This window comes from Lycorma delicatula, chromosome 13, assembly GCF_047948215.1.
Source record: "Lycorma delicatula isolate Av1 chromosome 13, ASM4794821v1, whole genome shotgun sequence".
NCBI lineage: Eukaryota > Metazoa > Arthropoda > Insecta > Hemiptera > Fulgoridae > Lycorma > Lycorma delicatula.
This window is the reverse complement of record NC_134467.1, coordinates 36,862,728-36,877,882: the sequence shown is the minus strand read 5'-3', so window position 1 is coordinate 36,877,882 and position 15,155 is coordinate 36,862,728. Positions and strand designations below refer to the sequence as shown.

The window sequence follows — 15,155 nt, the reverse complement described above, 5'->3', positions numbered from 1 at the left end:
ATAGTTCACGATGACATGGATCTAAAAATATAAATATTTTCATTGTCAAACTAAACAAAATTTTATAGCAAGACATTTCTAAAAACTTACCTCAAAACATCTGCCATCTTTGCATACATCACTGACTGCAGCTGCTGTTCACACTTTAATCAAATGATATTACAACAGGTGAGGACCTTTGGACATCTGAATATTTGGATCTGGGAATTAACGGAGGGCTTCAGGTCTGGTTTTTGGGAATGTGACGTGTAGATGCAATCCATCAGCATCATAAAATAAGAATTCATAGCCTCCCCACTCCAATTCCATCACAAAGCCTATATGTGGTACCCCTTTTAAACTGAGCAATCCAGGTCATGTAACCAATCACAGCAGGACACTGGGTCAGTGTAATAGTATTTGGCTGGGAAAAGAGACTGGGGTTTATCCTCAGCTTAAGAGGCAGTAACCTAAATAGATGAAAATTCACATCAGCTCAGAACATAAACAATTAGTGCAGTATTGTTGCATCTGCTCAAAAAAAAGATAGAGTAAACCCTTAAAACTGAGTAGTCAAGAAACCTCAAGGAGGTAGCCTTCCACTTGATTTATCTAGCGATAGGAATAATAACTAACACTGATCAAATTTAAAAAAAAAAAAATCAAAGAAATCAACAGAAAGTAGCCATATCAAAATTAATGCAGATGACTGACTGACCAACACCAAAGAAAACAAAGGTGGTGGAATAATTTGTCTCATAATGCAGCATTCGATGCCGCCAAGTTCATCCACAGATAGATATCCAATTTTAAGATTAGCAAACAAACCTTCAATCATCACAGATCGATGTGGTCTTGTGTTTACCAGTTCCAATATCTCAACGGCAAGATATGATAGAATGACTCACAAAGCCACCTAGACATCAGAAACACTAAAGCCTATCTCCAAAGATATAAGCTATGTTACTACTATGTTGGCCTATTCTCCTATAGATATCACATCGTGGTATATATGGCGAAATTAAAAAACCTACCAATAACTGCTGAGATTAAAAAAGGGTAATGCATGGTAATCCCGTCGAATTTCAACTACCATTCATTCTTTGACACAACCTCGCTCCTATGTTGCTGGGACAGCAGCATAATAGTCAAGAATTGGGTGAAAGAATTCAATCCTTAATACAGGGTTATCATAAAAGAATGGTGTGGTTTCAGTAATTCATAGGAAGATTGCAGGGAAATTTCTAGATGTTATATTGGTATCTCTGAAAGCCTCCAACCCAAAAGTTTCTTTATCAGCAGTTGTAATCGCAACTTCAGTTCTTGTATTGTTGTTGCGGTGAGTTTAGCGAGTTACTATGTTCTCGGATAAAGACAAAGCAAAGTGTGTTTTATTGATGGCTGAATTAAAATCCGTAATTTTAGTTCGTGCATTTCGACGTGAATTCGGAAGAGATCCACCACACAAAAATAACATAACACGTTGGTTCATATAATTCGAAGAAACTGAATCGGTTAAGAAACAGAAATCAACCGGCAGACCAAGTGTACCAGACGAAATGGTTGAACTAATAATTAGACAATCGGTAATTAGAAGTCCTGGGAAGTCCATCCCCCATCGAAGCATCGAATTACGTATTCCAAAATCAACAGTTCACAAAGTTTTACGTAAAAAACTGAAATTACACGCTTATAAAATCCAGATACTGCAGGAATTGAAACCCGATGATGGTGTAAAACATTACAATATTGCTGTTGAAATGTCGGACAGAATAAGTGAAAACGAATCATTTTTAGACAATATAATTTTTACAGACGAAGCTACATTCCATGTGAATGGATGTGTCAACAGACACAATTCACGAATATGGGGCTCTGAAAACCTACACGCAATTATTGAGAAACAATGTGATTCGCCTAAAGTTAATGTTTGGTGTGGTGTTGATGAAAAATCGTGTAATAGGGCCTTTATTCTTTGCTGAAAAAACAATTAATAGACTTGTGTATCTTGACATGTTAACCGATTATCGCTTTCCTCAGCCGGATGAACTCGAAAACATTCATCGACTTTATTTCCAACAAGATGTTGCTCCCCCACACATCAATGCATCGGTCATGGACGCTTTGAACGAAAAATTTGTAGATAGATGGATAGGCCGGCAAGGACCCATACTTTGGCCTCCAAGGAGTCCAGACCTGACTCCTTGCGATTTTTTCTTGTGGGGGTACATCAAAAGCGTTGTTTATACACAAAAAATCCGAACCTAAACCACTTAAAAAACAGGATTAATAAAGCAAAGACAACCATTAACGAAGAAATGTTAACTAATGTTTGGAGAGAAGTTGAGTATCATTTGGACATTTGTCGAGCGACTAAGGGCGCACATAATGAAATTTATTAATTATGTAAATAAATGTTTGAGATGACAAATTTGAAAAATAAAAAAAATAAACTGTAAGTAATTCTCTTTTAATTTAAACCATGTTCAAAACCGCACCATTCTTTTATGATAACCCTGTAGTATAAATGGACATAACATAAAATAGAGTTGTAACAGTATTCAGAATGTGGTCAAAAAGCATGTCCATATTGATCTGACATACTTTTTGAATTATTAAGTCATATATTAAATGAACAACTGTTCATATGAGTGTGTCCATTGAAAAACTACCAGAACTAACATCAGCCAAAACCAATATAAAAACAACAGCACAGTTACTGATAATAATTGAAAAATCATTGCATAGATAATTGAAAACAAAAGTGTTTTATTATAAAACAGTTTGGTTTATTGAAGTAAAGTGTATGGTATTAAAATTAATATATAATTTATCATTCAATGGCTGCTTAAAACAATCACACCAGGAACAGAAGGAGATTTCACTCGCACACTCAGTTTATACAATTTTTAATGTGTTTTTGAATTTTTTTTCATTGTGTAATATCTTTTCTGAAAAGAATAATAGAAAAAAATTATATGGTAAAATTTTTTTAAGGTAATTAAAGTTTTAAAAAATATTAGCATAAAATTACTTACCTTTATATTTAGTAATTGTATCTTGCCCATAAATATTAAGTGATCTGTAAGGGTTAACAGAAACACATACTTCCCCAATATAGGTATATATCAGGCCTGCATGAAATCTGTAACAAAAATAATTTCAGTTTCAATATTATAAAAAATATATCTTTTTTTTTATCCGAGTTACATGGATCTCAAATTTATATGATTTTAGTAGGAGCATTAAATAAATAATTGTTTTTTAACAATGTCAAGTATACTTACAAAATTGGGTGTTTTAATAGAGGAAAACAGTTAATATTTTGAAAATTTATTAGTTACATATTTTAATTTCAAACTACATAACATTAGAACTAGTAATAAAAAAAATAATAATAAATCATTACATTGATCACAAAGGTAAATTAATATCAGTTTACTATTCTTCACAAATAACGTAGACTGGAATAAAATGTTCAGCATTTTAAAAAAATTAGGGTTCAAATACAGAGATAGAAGAACAATTGCTAACATGTACCGGAACCAAACAGCAACAGTAATAATTGAAGAACATAAGAAAGAAGCCGTAATAAGAAAGGGAGTCCGACAAGGATGTTCTATTCCTATCTCCGTTACTTTTTAATCTTTACATGGAACTAGCAGTTAATGATGTTAAAGAACAATTTAGATTCGGAGTAACAGTACAAGGTGAAAAGATAAAGATGCTACGATTTGCTGATGATATAGTAATTCTAGCCGAGAGTAAAAAGGATTTAGAAGAAACAATGAACGGCATAGATGTAGTCCTATGCAAGAACTATCACATGAAAATAAACAAGAACAAAACAAAAGTAATGAAATGTATTAGAAATAACAAAGATGGACCACTGTATGTGAAAATAGGACGAGAAAAGATTATGGAGGTAGAAGAATTTTGTTATTTGGGAAGTAGAATTACTAAAGATGGACGAAGCAGGTGCGATATAAAATGCAGAATAGCACAAGCTAAACGAGCCTTCAGTAAGAAATATAATTTGTTTACATCAAAAATTAATTTAAATGTTAGGAAAAGATTTTTGAAAGTGTCGCTTTATATGGAAGTGAAACTTGGACGATCGGAGTATCTGAGAAGAAAAGATTAGAAGCTTTTGAAATGCGGTGCTATAGGAGAATGTTAAAAATCAGATGGGTGGATAAAGTGACAAATGAAGAGGTATTGCAGCAAATAGATGAAGAAAGAATCATTTGGAAAAATATAGTTAAAAGAAGAGACAGACTTATAGGCCACATACTAAGGCATCCTGGAATAGTCGCTTTAATATTGGAAGGACAGGTAGAAGGGAAAAATTGCGTAGGCAGGCCACGTTTGGAATATGTAAAACAAATTGTTAGGGATGTAGGATGTAGAGGGTATACTGAAATGAAACGACTAGCATTAGATAGGGAATCTTGGAGAGCTGCATCAAACCAGTCAAATGACTGAAGACAAAAAAAAAAAAAAAAAAATTCTACACAGTATATACAAGAAAGTCAATTTTTACAAATCATTTAAGTATAGATAGGATACATATACAAATATATTAACCATAAATTTAAATTACAACACAAATAAAAACCATGACTATACAAACGTAATATAAAATTTATTGAAAAATAGTAAATTTTACTTAAAAAAAACAAATACAATAAAGATAAAATATTCACGAGTGCCGCAGATAAAAGTAATGATGGAGTTCTGAAATATCTGGAACTGCAATCCCATGTAATCTACTTATTAATGAAACCACAAAAGATTTTTTTTATACAACACGATCAGTTACTATTTCTTTTTTTTTTGTTAGTAACATACATCATACCTTCACGCTGAATTTTAAGATTTTTTTTTCCTTACTTTTATTGAATTTTCCTGACCAACTATAATTCTACTGATTCTTATAATGTTATGCTACTGCAGTTTACTCTACAAAATATATACATATTTTATTTATCTGAGCCTACACCATCCTCATAACTGCTCACTAACTCGCATCTTTTTTTAATACTTATTATTACATTATTTTTTAATGATTTATTTACTATATACATTTAAAATTAGATTATTTTTTTGTGATAAATTGTTTCATTAAATTACACTTCAAAGTAATCTAATAAGTTCTTACATAGACATGAACATCATAATAGGAAATACCATCAATATAAATATCATATAAATTTTATTAGATAAGAAATAAAAACTAAATAAAGTAATTTTTTTAAATAATTGGCTTGAACGTAAGATTGCTTAAACATTTTTCATAAAACTAGCCCATATTATTTTGCAAAGTAAACAAAAAACAATATTTAATAACTTTGTATAAAATACTTCAAAATGCAGATTTTAATTTAACAAAGAATATATGTACGATCACAACTTAATGGAAAACTAAAATCACTGTGATTGAAAGTAAAACTAGAACACAACACCTTCCAAATCAACTGATTAGGAAGTCAAGAGTTCCAGCATTCAAGTCCTAGTAAAATCAGTTATTTTTACACGGATTTGAATACTTGATTGTGAATACCGGTGTTCTTTGGTGCTAGGGGTTCAATAAACCACACATCTCAGGAATGGTTGAACTGAGACTGTACAAGACTACACTTCATTTACACTCATATATATCATTCTCTTAAGTATTATCTGAAAGGTAATAACCAGAGGCTAAACAGGAAAAAGAAAGAAAGAACACAACACCTTATTTTCTACAGAAAACAAACATTATTAACATTTACTTGACAAAACATTTTGTCATTATCAGTCTAACGTATACCAAAAAATTAAAATAATATGATATCTCATTACATACTACAACAATACTGGTATAGCACACTTGAGTAACGGATTCCTAGCAATTAAGAAGAAAGTAGTAGAAAATATAATAATAGGAGAAATCCAGAAAGAGGCTAAAAGAAACCGTCTTTGTAAAGATAACAAGTCCGTTTAACAATCGTTCTTTATAATACTCCAGAACACTATTCGAGAATGTCTTAATATATGGCCTAAGTCTGTCTCTTCTTTTAACAATATTTTTCCGAAAGCTTCTTTCTTCATTAATTACCGCAACAGTTCTTCATTTGTCACTTCATCCACCCATCTGATTTTTACAATTCTCTTACAGCACCGCATTTCAAAAACTTCTAATCTTTTCTTCTCAGGTACTCTGGGATCGTCCAGGTTTCACTTAAGCTACACTCCAAACATATACTTTCAAAAATGTTTTCGTGATGTTTAAATTAATATTTGACATAAGCAAATTATATTTCTCACTAAAAGCTTGTTTCGCCTGTGCTATTTAGCATTTTATACTGCTCCTGCTTCGTCCATTTTTAGTACTTCCCAAATAACAAAACCTCCATAGTCTTTTCTCGTCCTGTTTTTATATTCAGTGGTCCATCTACTTTATTCTACTACATTTCATTACTTTCATTTTGTTCTTATTTATTTTCATTCGGTAGTTCTTGAGTAGGAATTCATCCATGCCATTTATTGTTTCTTCTAAATCATTTTTACTCTCGGCTAGAATTAGCAAATTGTGGTATCTTTATCTTTTTACATTGCACTGCTACTCCAGATCTAAAGCATTCTTTAACATCATTAATTGCTATTTCTATAAAGATTAATAAAAAGTAACGGGGATAGGGAACATCCTAGTCTGACCCATTTTTATTACTGCTTCTTTCTTATGCTCTTCGATTATTACTATTGCAGTTTGATTCCAGTAAATGTTAGGAATTGTTCTTCTGTCTCTATAGTTGAATCCTACATTTTTTAAAGTGATGAACATTATATTCCAGTCTACACTACCAAATTTCTTTTCTAAGTCTATAAATGCCACATGATGGTTTGTTTTTCTTTAATCTTCCTTCTACTATTAATTTGAGCGCTAAAATTGCTTCCCTTGTCCCTATACTTTTCCTGAAAGTGAATTGGTCTTCTCCTAACACTTCTTCCACTCTCCTCTCAATTCTTCTGTACAGAATTTTAGTTAAGATTTTTGATTCATAAATAGTTAAAGCTAATTGTTCTGTATTCTTTACATTTATCTGCTCCTGTTTTCTTTGGAATCATGACAATAACACTATTTTTGCAGCAGCTGTACCTCAGTGCACCAGCGCTCCTTGTTGTGAGAGGGGATACTATACCTACTTAGCCACTTTTTTAGTTAGATTATTTTTAGGGTGGGGGTGCGATTTTGATTTTTTTTTTGTTCTTGGAAATATTATTATTTTTTAATTAACAAATATTCCTAAGAAAAATAAGACCTTAATTAGGCAAAATCTCGAGATAATGAGGGTGACCTTGCTTTACAGCCTTGACCTTTTAAGTTGAAAATTTAATAGCACCAATGTTCTGGAACATTGGTGCATATAGACGTAATCTGACCAGGTTTGGTCAAAATTAGTTGAGTAATTATGAGGATATAAGTTAATTTAGGATGCGACACCGAACACACACACTTGCGCACATACATAAGAACATCCGGAAAAGTCCCATCCGGTTTTTTGGGTTCCTTAGGTGTAAATGTAACGACCCTTTGCAAACCGCATATGCCCAAACTGGACCGATTACAACACTTTCCCTTCTAAAGCTAATCCTCTGATATAGCGCTAGGTGGGAAAGTAAAAAAAAAAAAAGCCAAATATAAAAATGTAAATCTTTTATAACTTATCCATAAATACGGATTATTTTATGTTATATTGGTCACTACCTTTTAAGTAGACAATTTGAAAAGAGACAACAACACCGTTCCACGTCCGCCTTTTTTTAATTCATAAAATAGTTTAAAATCTATGTCCATCACACGCTTCCGTAATTTTCTTCGATTTAAATTGTTATTAACAATTTGAAATTCGACTTGAAATTGCCAGTGCATCTGGCAATTCCAACAATAGCAAACTTCCCGCAAAATAGCCGTTACTTTCGAATTTGATTCTTTTCTTTTACATTAAACACCACAGGCGTTTTAAAACCCGTTAAATCGAACTGGTGCTCAACTTAGAGATAAATAAGAGGTAGAAACTCAAATTTTGGTACTTGTGTTAACAGAGGGTTTGCCCCTCGATTTGGACTCTGTTATTAAGTACCGCTGTTTCTTTTCTGTATATTAATTATTGTATTTAATTTAAATATTAATAAGTTGAATATAATTTGTATATTTAACTCGTTAATTAGACGAGGTTAACGAGCGATGGTCACGTTTGGTTAAGTTATGTTAATATGATGGCTTCCATGGCGCGAGTGGTAGCGTCTCGACCTTTCATGCAGAGATCCCGGGTTCGAATACCGGTCAAGCATGGCATTTTTGCAGGCTACAAAACTACCATTTCATCTCATCTTCTGAAGTGATAGTGGTCCCGGAGGCTAAAAAGAAATTTATATTGATATTCGTACGATTCGTCAGTATACGGAATCAACCTAATCTAATGAAATACACCTACGCTCGCTTAGCTAGCTAACCTCGTCTAATTAACGTTAAATATACAAATTACATACAACTTATAAAGTAAACTAAATACAATAATTATGCTCTTTTGTATTACTTAGTTTTAAAATTTCGTCTGTGATAATAGTTATAAGTAATTTTTTAGTATGTCAGCTATGACAGTAATCCACCGGTTTGGACTAGTAGTGAACTCGTAATCGCAAATCAACTGATTTCGAAGTCGAGAGTTCTAAGGTTCAAATCCTAGTAAAGCTAGTAATTTTTATAAGGATTTGAATATTAGACCGTGAATACCTGTGTTCTTTGGTGGTTGGGTTTCAATTAATCGTACATCTCAGGAATAGTCGATCTGAGACTGTACAAGAATACACTTCATTTACATTCATACATATCATCTTCATTCATCCTCTGAACTAATACCTTGCGGGGTTCCGGAGGCCAAACAGAAAAACAAAAGAAAGAATCCAAATATTCTAAAGCTTGGAATGCAGTAAACGAATCTCAATAAAATAAGGATATGACGATATCTTGGGTTAATGATATTCAAATCCTTATTGATCACGTACACTTCAGTAGTAAAGACACATGTAATAACATATAGGTTCTATTATTAACTTAAAATGCGTCTGGGTTTGTCATAGACAGAAAATGGTAAAAAAATTTGCTAAAAGACAAAAGGAGCTGTTGATTTTTTAAGGTCAAAGGTTTTTAAAGTCAAAATCTTAATTCTGACCTTGCCATACCCGGCAAAGTTCGGGACCTGCTATGAAAGGCCGAAACGCTACCACTCGCGTCCCGGAGACCTGCATCAACAGACTTTTTTAAAGATTTATAGGGGATTAAAAATTAAGATTTATAGGTTGATTCTCCACGGAGGATAAGAAAAGGGATAAGTTGGAAAAATAAATAATGTGTCATTTACGTGTCATTTGTTAAAATATATCATTTACGAAAAGCGTTTCAATGAAATTTTCTTTGTTTTTTCCGATGATTGAAGCCTCTTCAGTAAGGAAAATACATATTTATGTAATGTTATCGTTTAGTCATATTTCTGCTCAAAAAAACTTTTCCTGAAGTTTTCCCTGACATTTTACAAATTTCAATAGATTTCTTTGACTTTTGGTGATTTTTCAAAACCGTCCCTGACTTTCAAGGCCTGAGTGAACCGTAATATATCTTTCGAAAAAAATTTTTTTTTGGTCGAAACGTAGGTAATTGCAAAAACCCCGTTTAGTCGATTCCTAAACTTTCCCTTTAGAAATACAGGATGATTCAAAGAAACGGAAAATTTTGAAAGTTGGTAGCCCTGGGCGGTTAGTACCACTTGATAAGTGGCGCCAGCCTCTCTAACCTAACCTGCCATTTAGTTGTCATGGATCCTTGGAGTGTACGCAACGTGCATTTCCTATCAAAGCGTTTTACAAAAACAATGACAGCGTGGAGGAAGCGCGTAGAGAATTTCGCCGTCATTTTAATCTAGGACGGCACGACCGTGTTCCATCAGCACATGCAATTAAAACACGGATATCTAATTTCGAGGAAACCGGTTCGACAATGAAAAAGAAACATCCAGCCCGTGAGCGAACCGTCCGTCCACCACAAAATGTTCAAGCTTTACAAGATGCTGTCACACGAAGTCCACATCGATCAATCCGTCGTTTCTCACCATCTTTACAATTGCATAGTTCAAGTGTTCGAAGAATGTTAGTGAAGGACTTGCAATACCATCCGTGCAATTTACAGATCGTCCAAGAACTGAAACCGAACGATGCAATTGTGCGAGCACAATTCTGTAATGTAATGCTTCAGAAGATAAATGATAACGAAGAGTTTGTTCACGAACTGTGGATGTCAGACGAAGCGCATTTCCACCTCAGTGGATTTGTTAACGAGCAAAATTTCAGATACCGGGCACAAGAAAATCCTACGCAGCTACACCGGCGTCCGTTGCACAACCAGAAAGTGACCTTGTGGTGTGCTATGTCATCTTACGGTGTTACAGGCCTTTATTTTTTTGAGGATGACAACGGTCTTGCGATTACAGTGACGTCGGCTCGTTACGTAGCCGTGCTTGAAACCTTTGTTGTGGAACAACAAAAGAGATTTCCACCGATTCTTAACACAGCCTGGTTTCAACAAGCGGAGCAAAGTCACATACTGCACGAATATCGATGGCAGCTGTACGCCGATTGTTTGGACAACGTGTCATTTCACGAAACGGTGACATTAGATGGCCTCCCAGATCGCCTGATCTCTCAGCTTGTGATTACTTTTTGCGGGGTCACCTTAAAAGCAAAGTGTTCCACAGTAGACCTGCTACAACGGAAGAACTGAAGGCAAAGATCCGAGAAGCAATTGCGGAAATTCCAGTCGAGATGTTACGTCAAACCGTGAACAATTTAACGAAGAGACTTCGTAGTGTTTACGTAGAAGAGGAGGTCACCTGCAAGATGTCATCTTTAAAAAATAAACTAAAATGTATGTATCCTAAAATGGCAACATTTGTACAATTACATGAAATAAAATTCATTTTCTAAAAAAAATTTTTCATTAACGTTATTTAATTTTTTAAATTTCCCGTTTCTTTGAATCTCCCTATATATTCATTTGCAGCATCAATAGAAGTACAGCTGGGATTTAATTAAATGTCTTTTAATCACATTATAATAATTTCAGAAAAAAAACATATAAAAGAAATATGTACGCCGCACACTTACAGAAACACAACACAAAATGTATTCATATAAATTATTCTATTTGTCTCTATTAATCAATACATGTATGATTTATTAGCTGTTACATTAGTATGTATTGATTAATTCGATAAACTTTATCAATTAAACTACCAATTAATCACAAAATATTCATAGTATAAACAATATGACATAATTACTTTATCAAAAAAATTATTACTCTACATTTGTATGTTTAAACCGTATAAATATTTTAAAATCAATTAAAAACAAATTATCTTCATTGAATTAAAAAAATAATAATAAATCAAAATTAATCAGTTATCAATAGTCTTTTTTTTTAACCTCCGGGACTCCCTAACCTAACCTCCGAGGTTAGATATTGCTTCATAGGATGAGATGAATGACGAGTAGCGTGTGAAAATGCCATGACTCACCGGGATTCGAACCCGGGACCTCCGATGTAAAGCCGAGACGCTACCACTCACGCCACGAAGGCCGGCATCAATAGTCTTTTTTCACTGTTTAGCTTCCGGGAATTACCGTCAAGTATTACTTGACGGTAGATGAATGAGCATGAAATGTATGAGTGTAAGTGAAGCGTAATCTGTACATTCTCAGGTAGACCATTCCTGAGATATGTAGTTAATTGAAACCCAATTACCAAAGAATACTGGTATCCACGATCTATTATTCAAATCCGTATAAAAGTAACTGCCTTTACAAGAATTTGAACGTTGGAACTCTCGACTTCGAAATAGGCTGATTTGCGAAGACGCGTTCACCAGTAGAACAACCCGGTGGGTAAGCATTTCCGAACACATGTTAATATGAACTTTCTTCTTTATTTACACCAATAGAATACGTCCTGAAATTTTGTTTCATTTTTAGTAAATCACCTTTATATATACAAGGATAAGTTAACATATTTAATTTTCTAAATATCGATCAATATTTCATCTTTATGAATACCAAACAATGATCTGACACCCCATTCTTGTAACTTAAAAGCTCATTAACCGCAATTGATAGAGACTTTATTTAACAGGCGCTTAATATTTTTTAATCGACGCAATTCATTTGAGTTGATGGGATATATTTAATTAAATATACCATGATTTTACTTTGGATATGAAGGTAAATGCTAATTTTGGTTTGTAAGTCATGCCGTACAATGTGTAGCACATTTTAGTGATATTTTAAAAATATAAAAAAAGTACAAAATTCTAACAAGAATACTTAAAGACACAAAGATACACACACAAATGTACATAACCCGTGAAACATCATAACAATGCTTCACCAAATAAACGTATAGTGTTACATCTCTGTGCGCATACATCGGTTACATACACTAACAGAGGAAAATTAGTCAGTAACAGTTAGTGTAAATGTACCAAAATCAACTATAATAGATATGTATTAATTGCTTGTGTTATATTTAGTTTTGGTTTACATATATATATCAATCAATGTGTGTGCTTTACCATTCATTTACTAAATACATTCAAAGTTTACGCAATGAAATGTGAAAGTTTTGTCGTATATGATAAATGACAAGCATGAACCAACTGGGACCATCTGAAAATTAAGCGCTAAAATGCTGCCATGATGCTGAGGAAATCGGCTAAACAAAACTCAGATTTGATGAAGAACAACTAAGTTCTTTATAAATGGACAATGCATTGGAGTTGCTAATGTAAAGATGTATGAACATTTTTTTAACAAAATAGTATACAGCTGCTTACAGACCCTCAATGCAATTATTCAAACAAATCAGTAATCATTACGGAGAGGGAAAAATCATAATAGAGCATGGTAAAAAAACAGTTGATAAATATATGTTAGCTACCACAACTTTTTTTATTATTATTATTATTATAACCTTAGGACCACCATTAGGTATTCCATCAAAGGATGAAATGAAATGACAATCTTGTAGAGCTATAAAAATCCCATACCTGATCAAGATTCGAACCAAGGACCTCCAGATGAAAGGCGGAGATGCTACCACTCATATAAGGCAGGCAAGCAGTTTCTTTCTTTTTCCTGTTTAGCCTCCGGTAATTACCTTTCAGATAATACTTCAGAGGATGATATGTATGAGTGTGAATGAAGTGTAGTCTTGTACAGTCTCAGTTCGACCATTCCTGAGATGTGTGGTTAATTGAAACCCAACCACCAAAGAACACCAGTATCTAAGATCTAGTCAAAGCCATGTAAAAATAACTGACTTTACTAGGACTTGAACGTTGGAACTCTCGACTTCTAAATCAGCTGATTTAGACGCGTTCACCACTAGACCAAGCCAGAGGGTTAAGCAGGCAAGCAGCTGCCATAACGTATCTTGAAACAAGACGTATACCAACCATAACAATGAAATAACAGTTAACAAGAATAATAAGTTCACAAGTCAGGCTTAGTACCAAAAATTAAGACTGAACCGGTTTTCCATTACCTTCTAACCTGATTCAGATATACTGTCGAAATGAAGGAGACACAAAAAGTAATATCTATATAGTAAACATCAGTAGTTGTTCCAGAAAAATTTTTCCTTTCTACTGTTTAGCATCTAGAACCACCACTGTTTCAGAGGATGAGATGAAATAGTAAATTTGTAGCATGTGAAAATGACATCCCTGACCAGGATATGAGCCCGGGACTTCTAATCTTATCTGAGAAGAAAAGATTAGAAGCTTTTGAAATGTGGTGCTATAAGAGAATGTTAAAAATCAGATGGGTGGATAAAGTGACAAATGACGAGGTATTGCGGCAAATAGATGAAGAAAGAAGCATTTGGAAAAATTTAGTTAAAAGAAGAGACAGACTTATAGGCCACATACTAAGGCATCCTGGAATAGTCGCTTTAATATTGGAAGGACAGGTAGAAGGAAAAAATTGTGTAGGCAGGCCACGTTTGGAATATGTAAAACAAATTGTTAGGATGTAGAGGGTATACTGAAATGAAACGACTAGCACTAGATACGGAATCTTGGAGAGTTGCATTAAACCAGTCAAATGACTGAAAACAAAAAAAAAAAAGTAAACATCAGTAGTTGTTCCAGAAAAATTTTTCCTTTCTATTGTTTAGCATCTAGAACCACCACTGTTTCAGAGGATGAGATGAAATAGTAAATTTGTAGCATGTGAAAATGACATACCTGACCAGGATATGAGCCCGGGACTTCCGGATTAAACACAAAGATACTATCACGTGCACCAATGAGGTAAACTGTCCCAGAGAATGTTAACATTCTTTAAGTAGCACTGTTTTTACTTCACATGTTTTACAGGATAAATATGTTTACATGATTAAAAGAGAAGACTTTATGATGGTCTTGTAAAAAGATGAATTAGGTTGACAGTTGATCCATCATTATTAATTAATCTTTCTACAAGAAAATAAAAATATCCAGGTATAAATAATATGCTGATGGAAAGATAAGTAAATGAAATAAAGAAAAGATATCTTAGGAAATTAATAGATACCATAAGAACGCAAAAGAAATGAATGGAGAATACCATCAAACCTCTGTGGCGTTGTGGTAACATCTTAGCCTTTCAACTGGAGGTCCCAGGTTTGAACCCTGGTCAGGCTTTTTTCTTATATTAACAACTTTCCATTTTCATGTGCAAGCTTTAAAACTATATGATGAATAATCATCCAAAAAAAGAGAAAGAAAAAAACCAGTCGAAAAATTAACAATTCAAAAATAAAATTACACCGTTGTACCTCAGCACTAAGGTAAAATTACATTAAAACTTAATTACATGTTATCATTGCAAATTTTAATTAATAAAAATTAATGTTAATTAAACAATAAATACACATACATATATATATTTTTGTGGCATAAAACTGTTCCATTTTCTTCGATATCAATAAATTACATGTGAAAACCACAAAATATTATGACAGATATACAGTAAAAGATAAAGGATTGAAGGTTTATATATATATATATATATATATATAAATGATACACTTCACAAAAAAAATG

At 33.2% G+C, this 15,155-nt stretch overlaps 1 protein-coding gene across 2 annotated transcripts in view; it reads right to left on the bottom strand.

Annotated features, from left to right (window-relative positions):
- The window catches only part of Myo31DF (Unconventional myosin ID), a 96,026-nt gene that overhangs the window by 69,429 nt on the left and 11,442 nt on the right, over nucleotides 1–15,155 (bottom strand). For both annotated transcript variants that reach the window (XR_012758718.1, XM_075381395.1), the window contains exon 2: nucleotides 3,018–3,124. Coding sequence is in view for 1 of the 2 variants with exons in the window: in XM_075381395.1 (XP_075237510.1) it covers nucleotides 3,018–3,124 (107 nt within the window). In the remaining variant the exon portion in view is untranslated. The remainder of the gene's footprint in view (nucleotides 1–3,017; nucleotides 3,125–15,155) is intronic.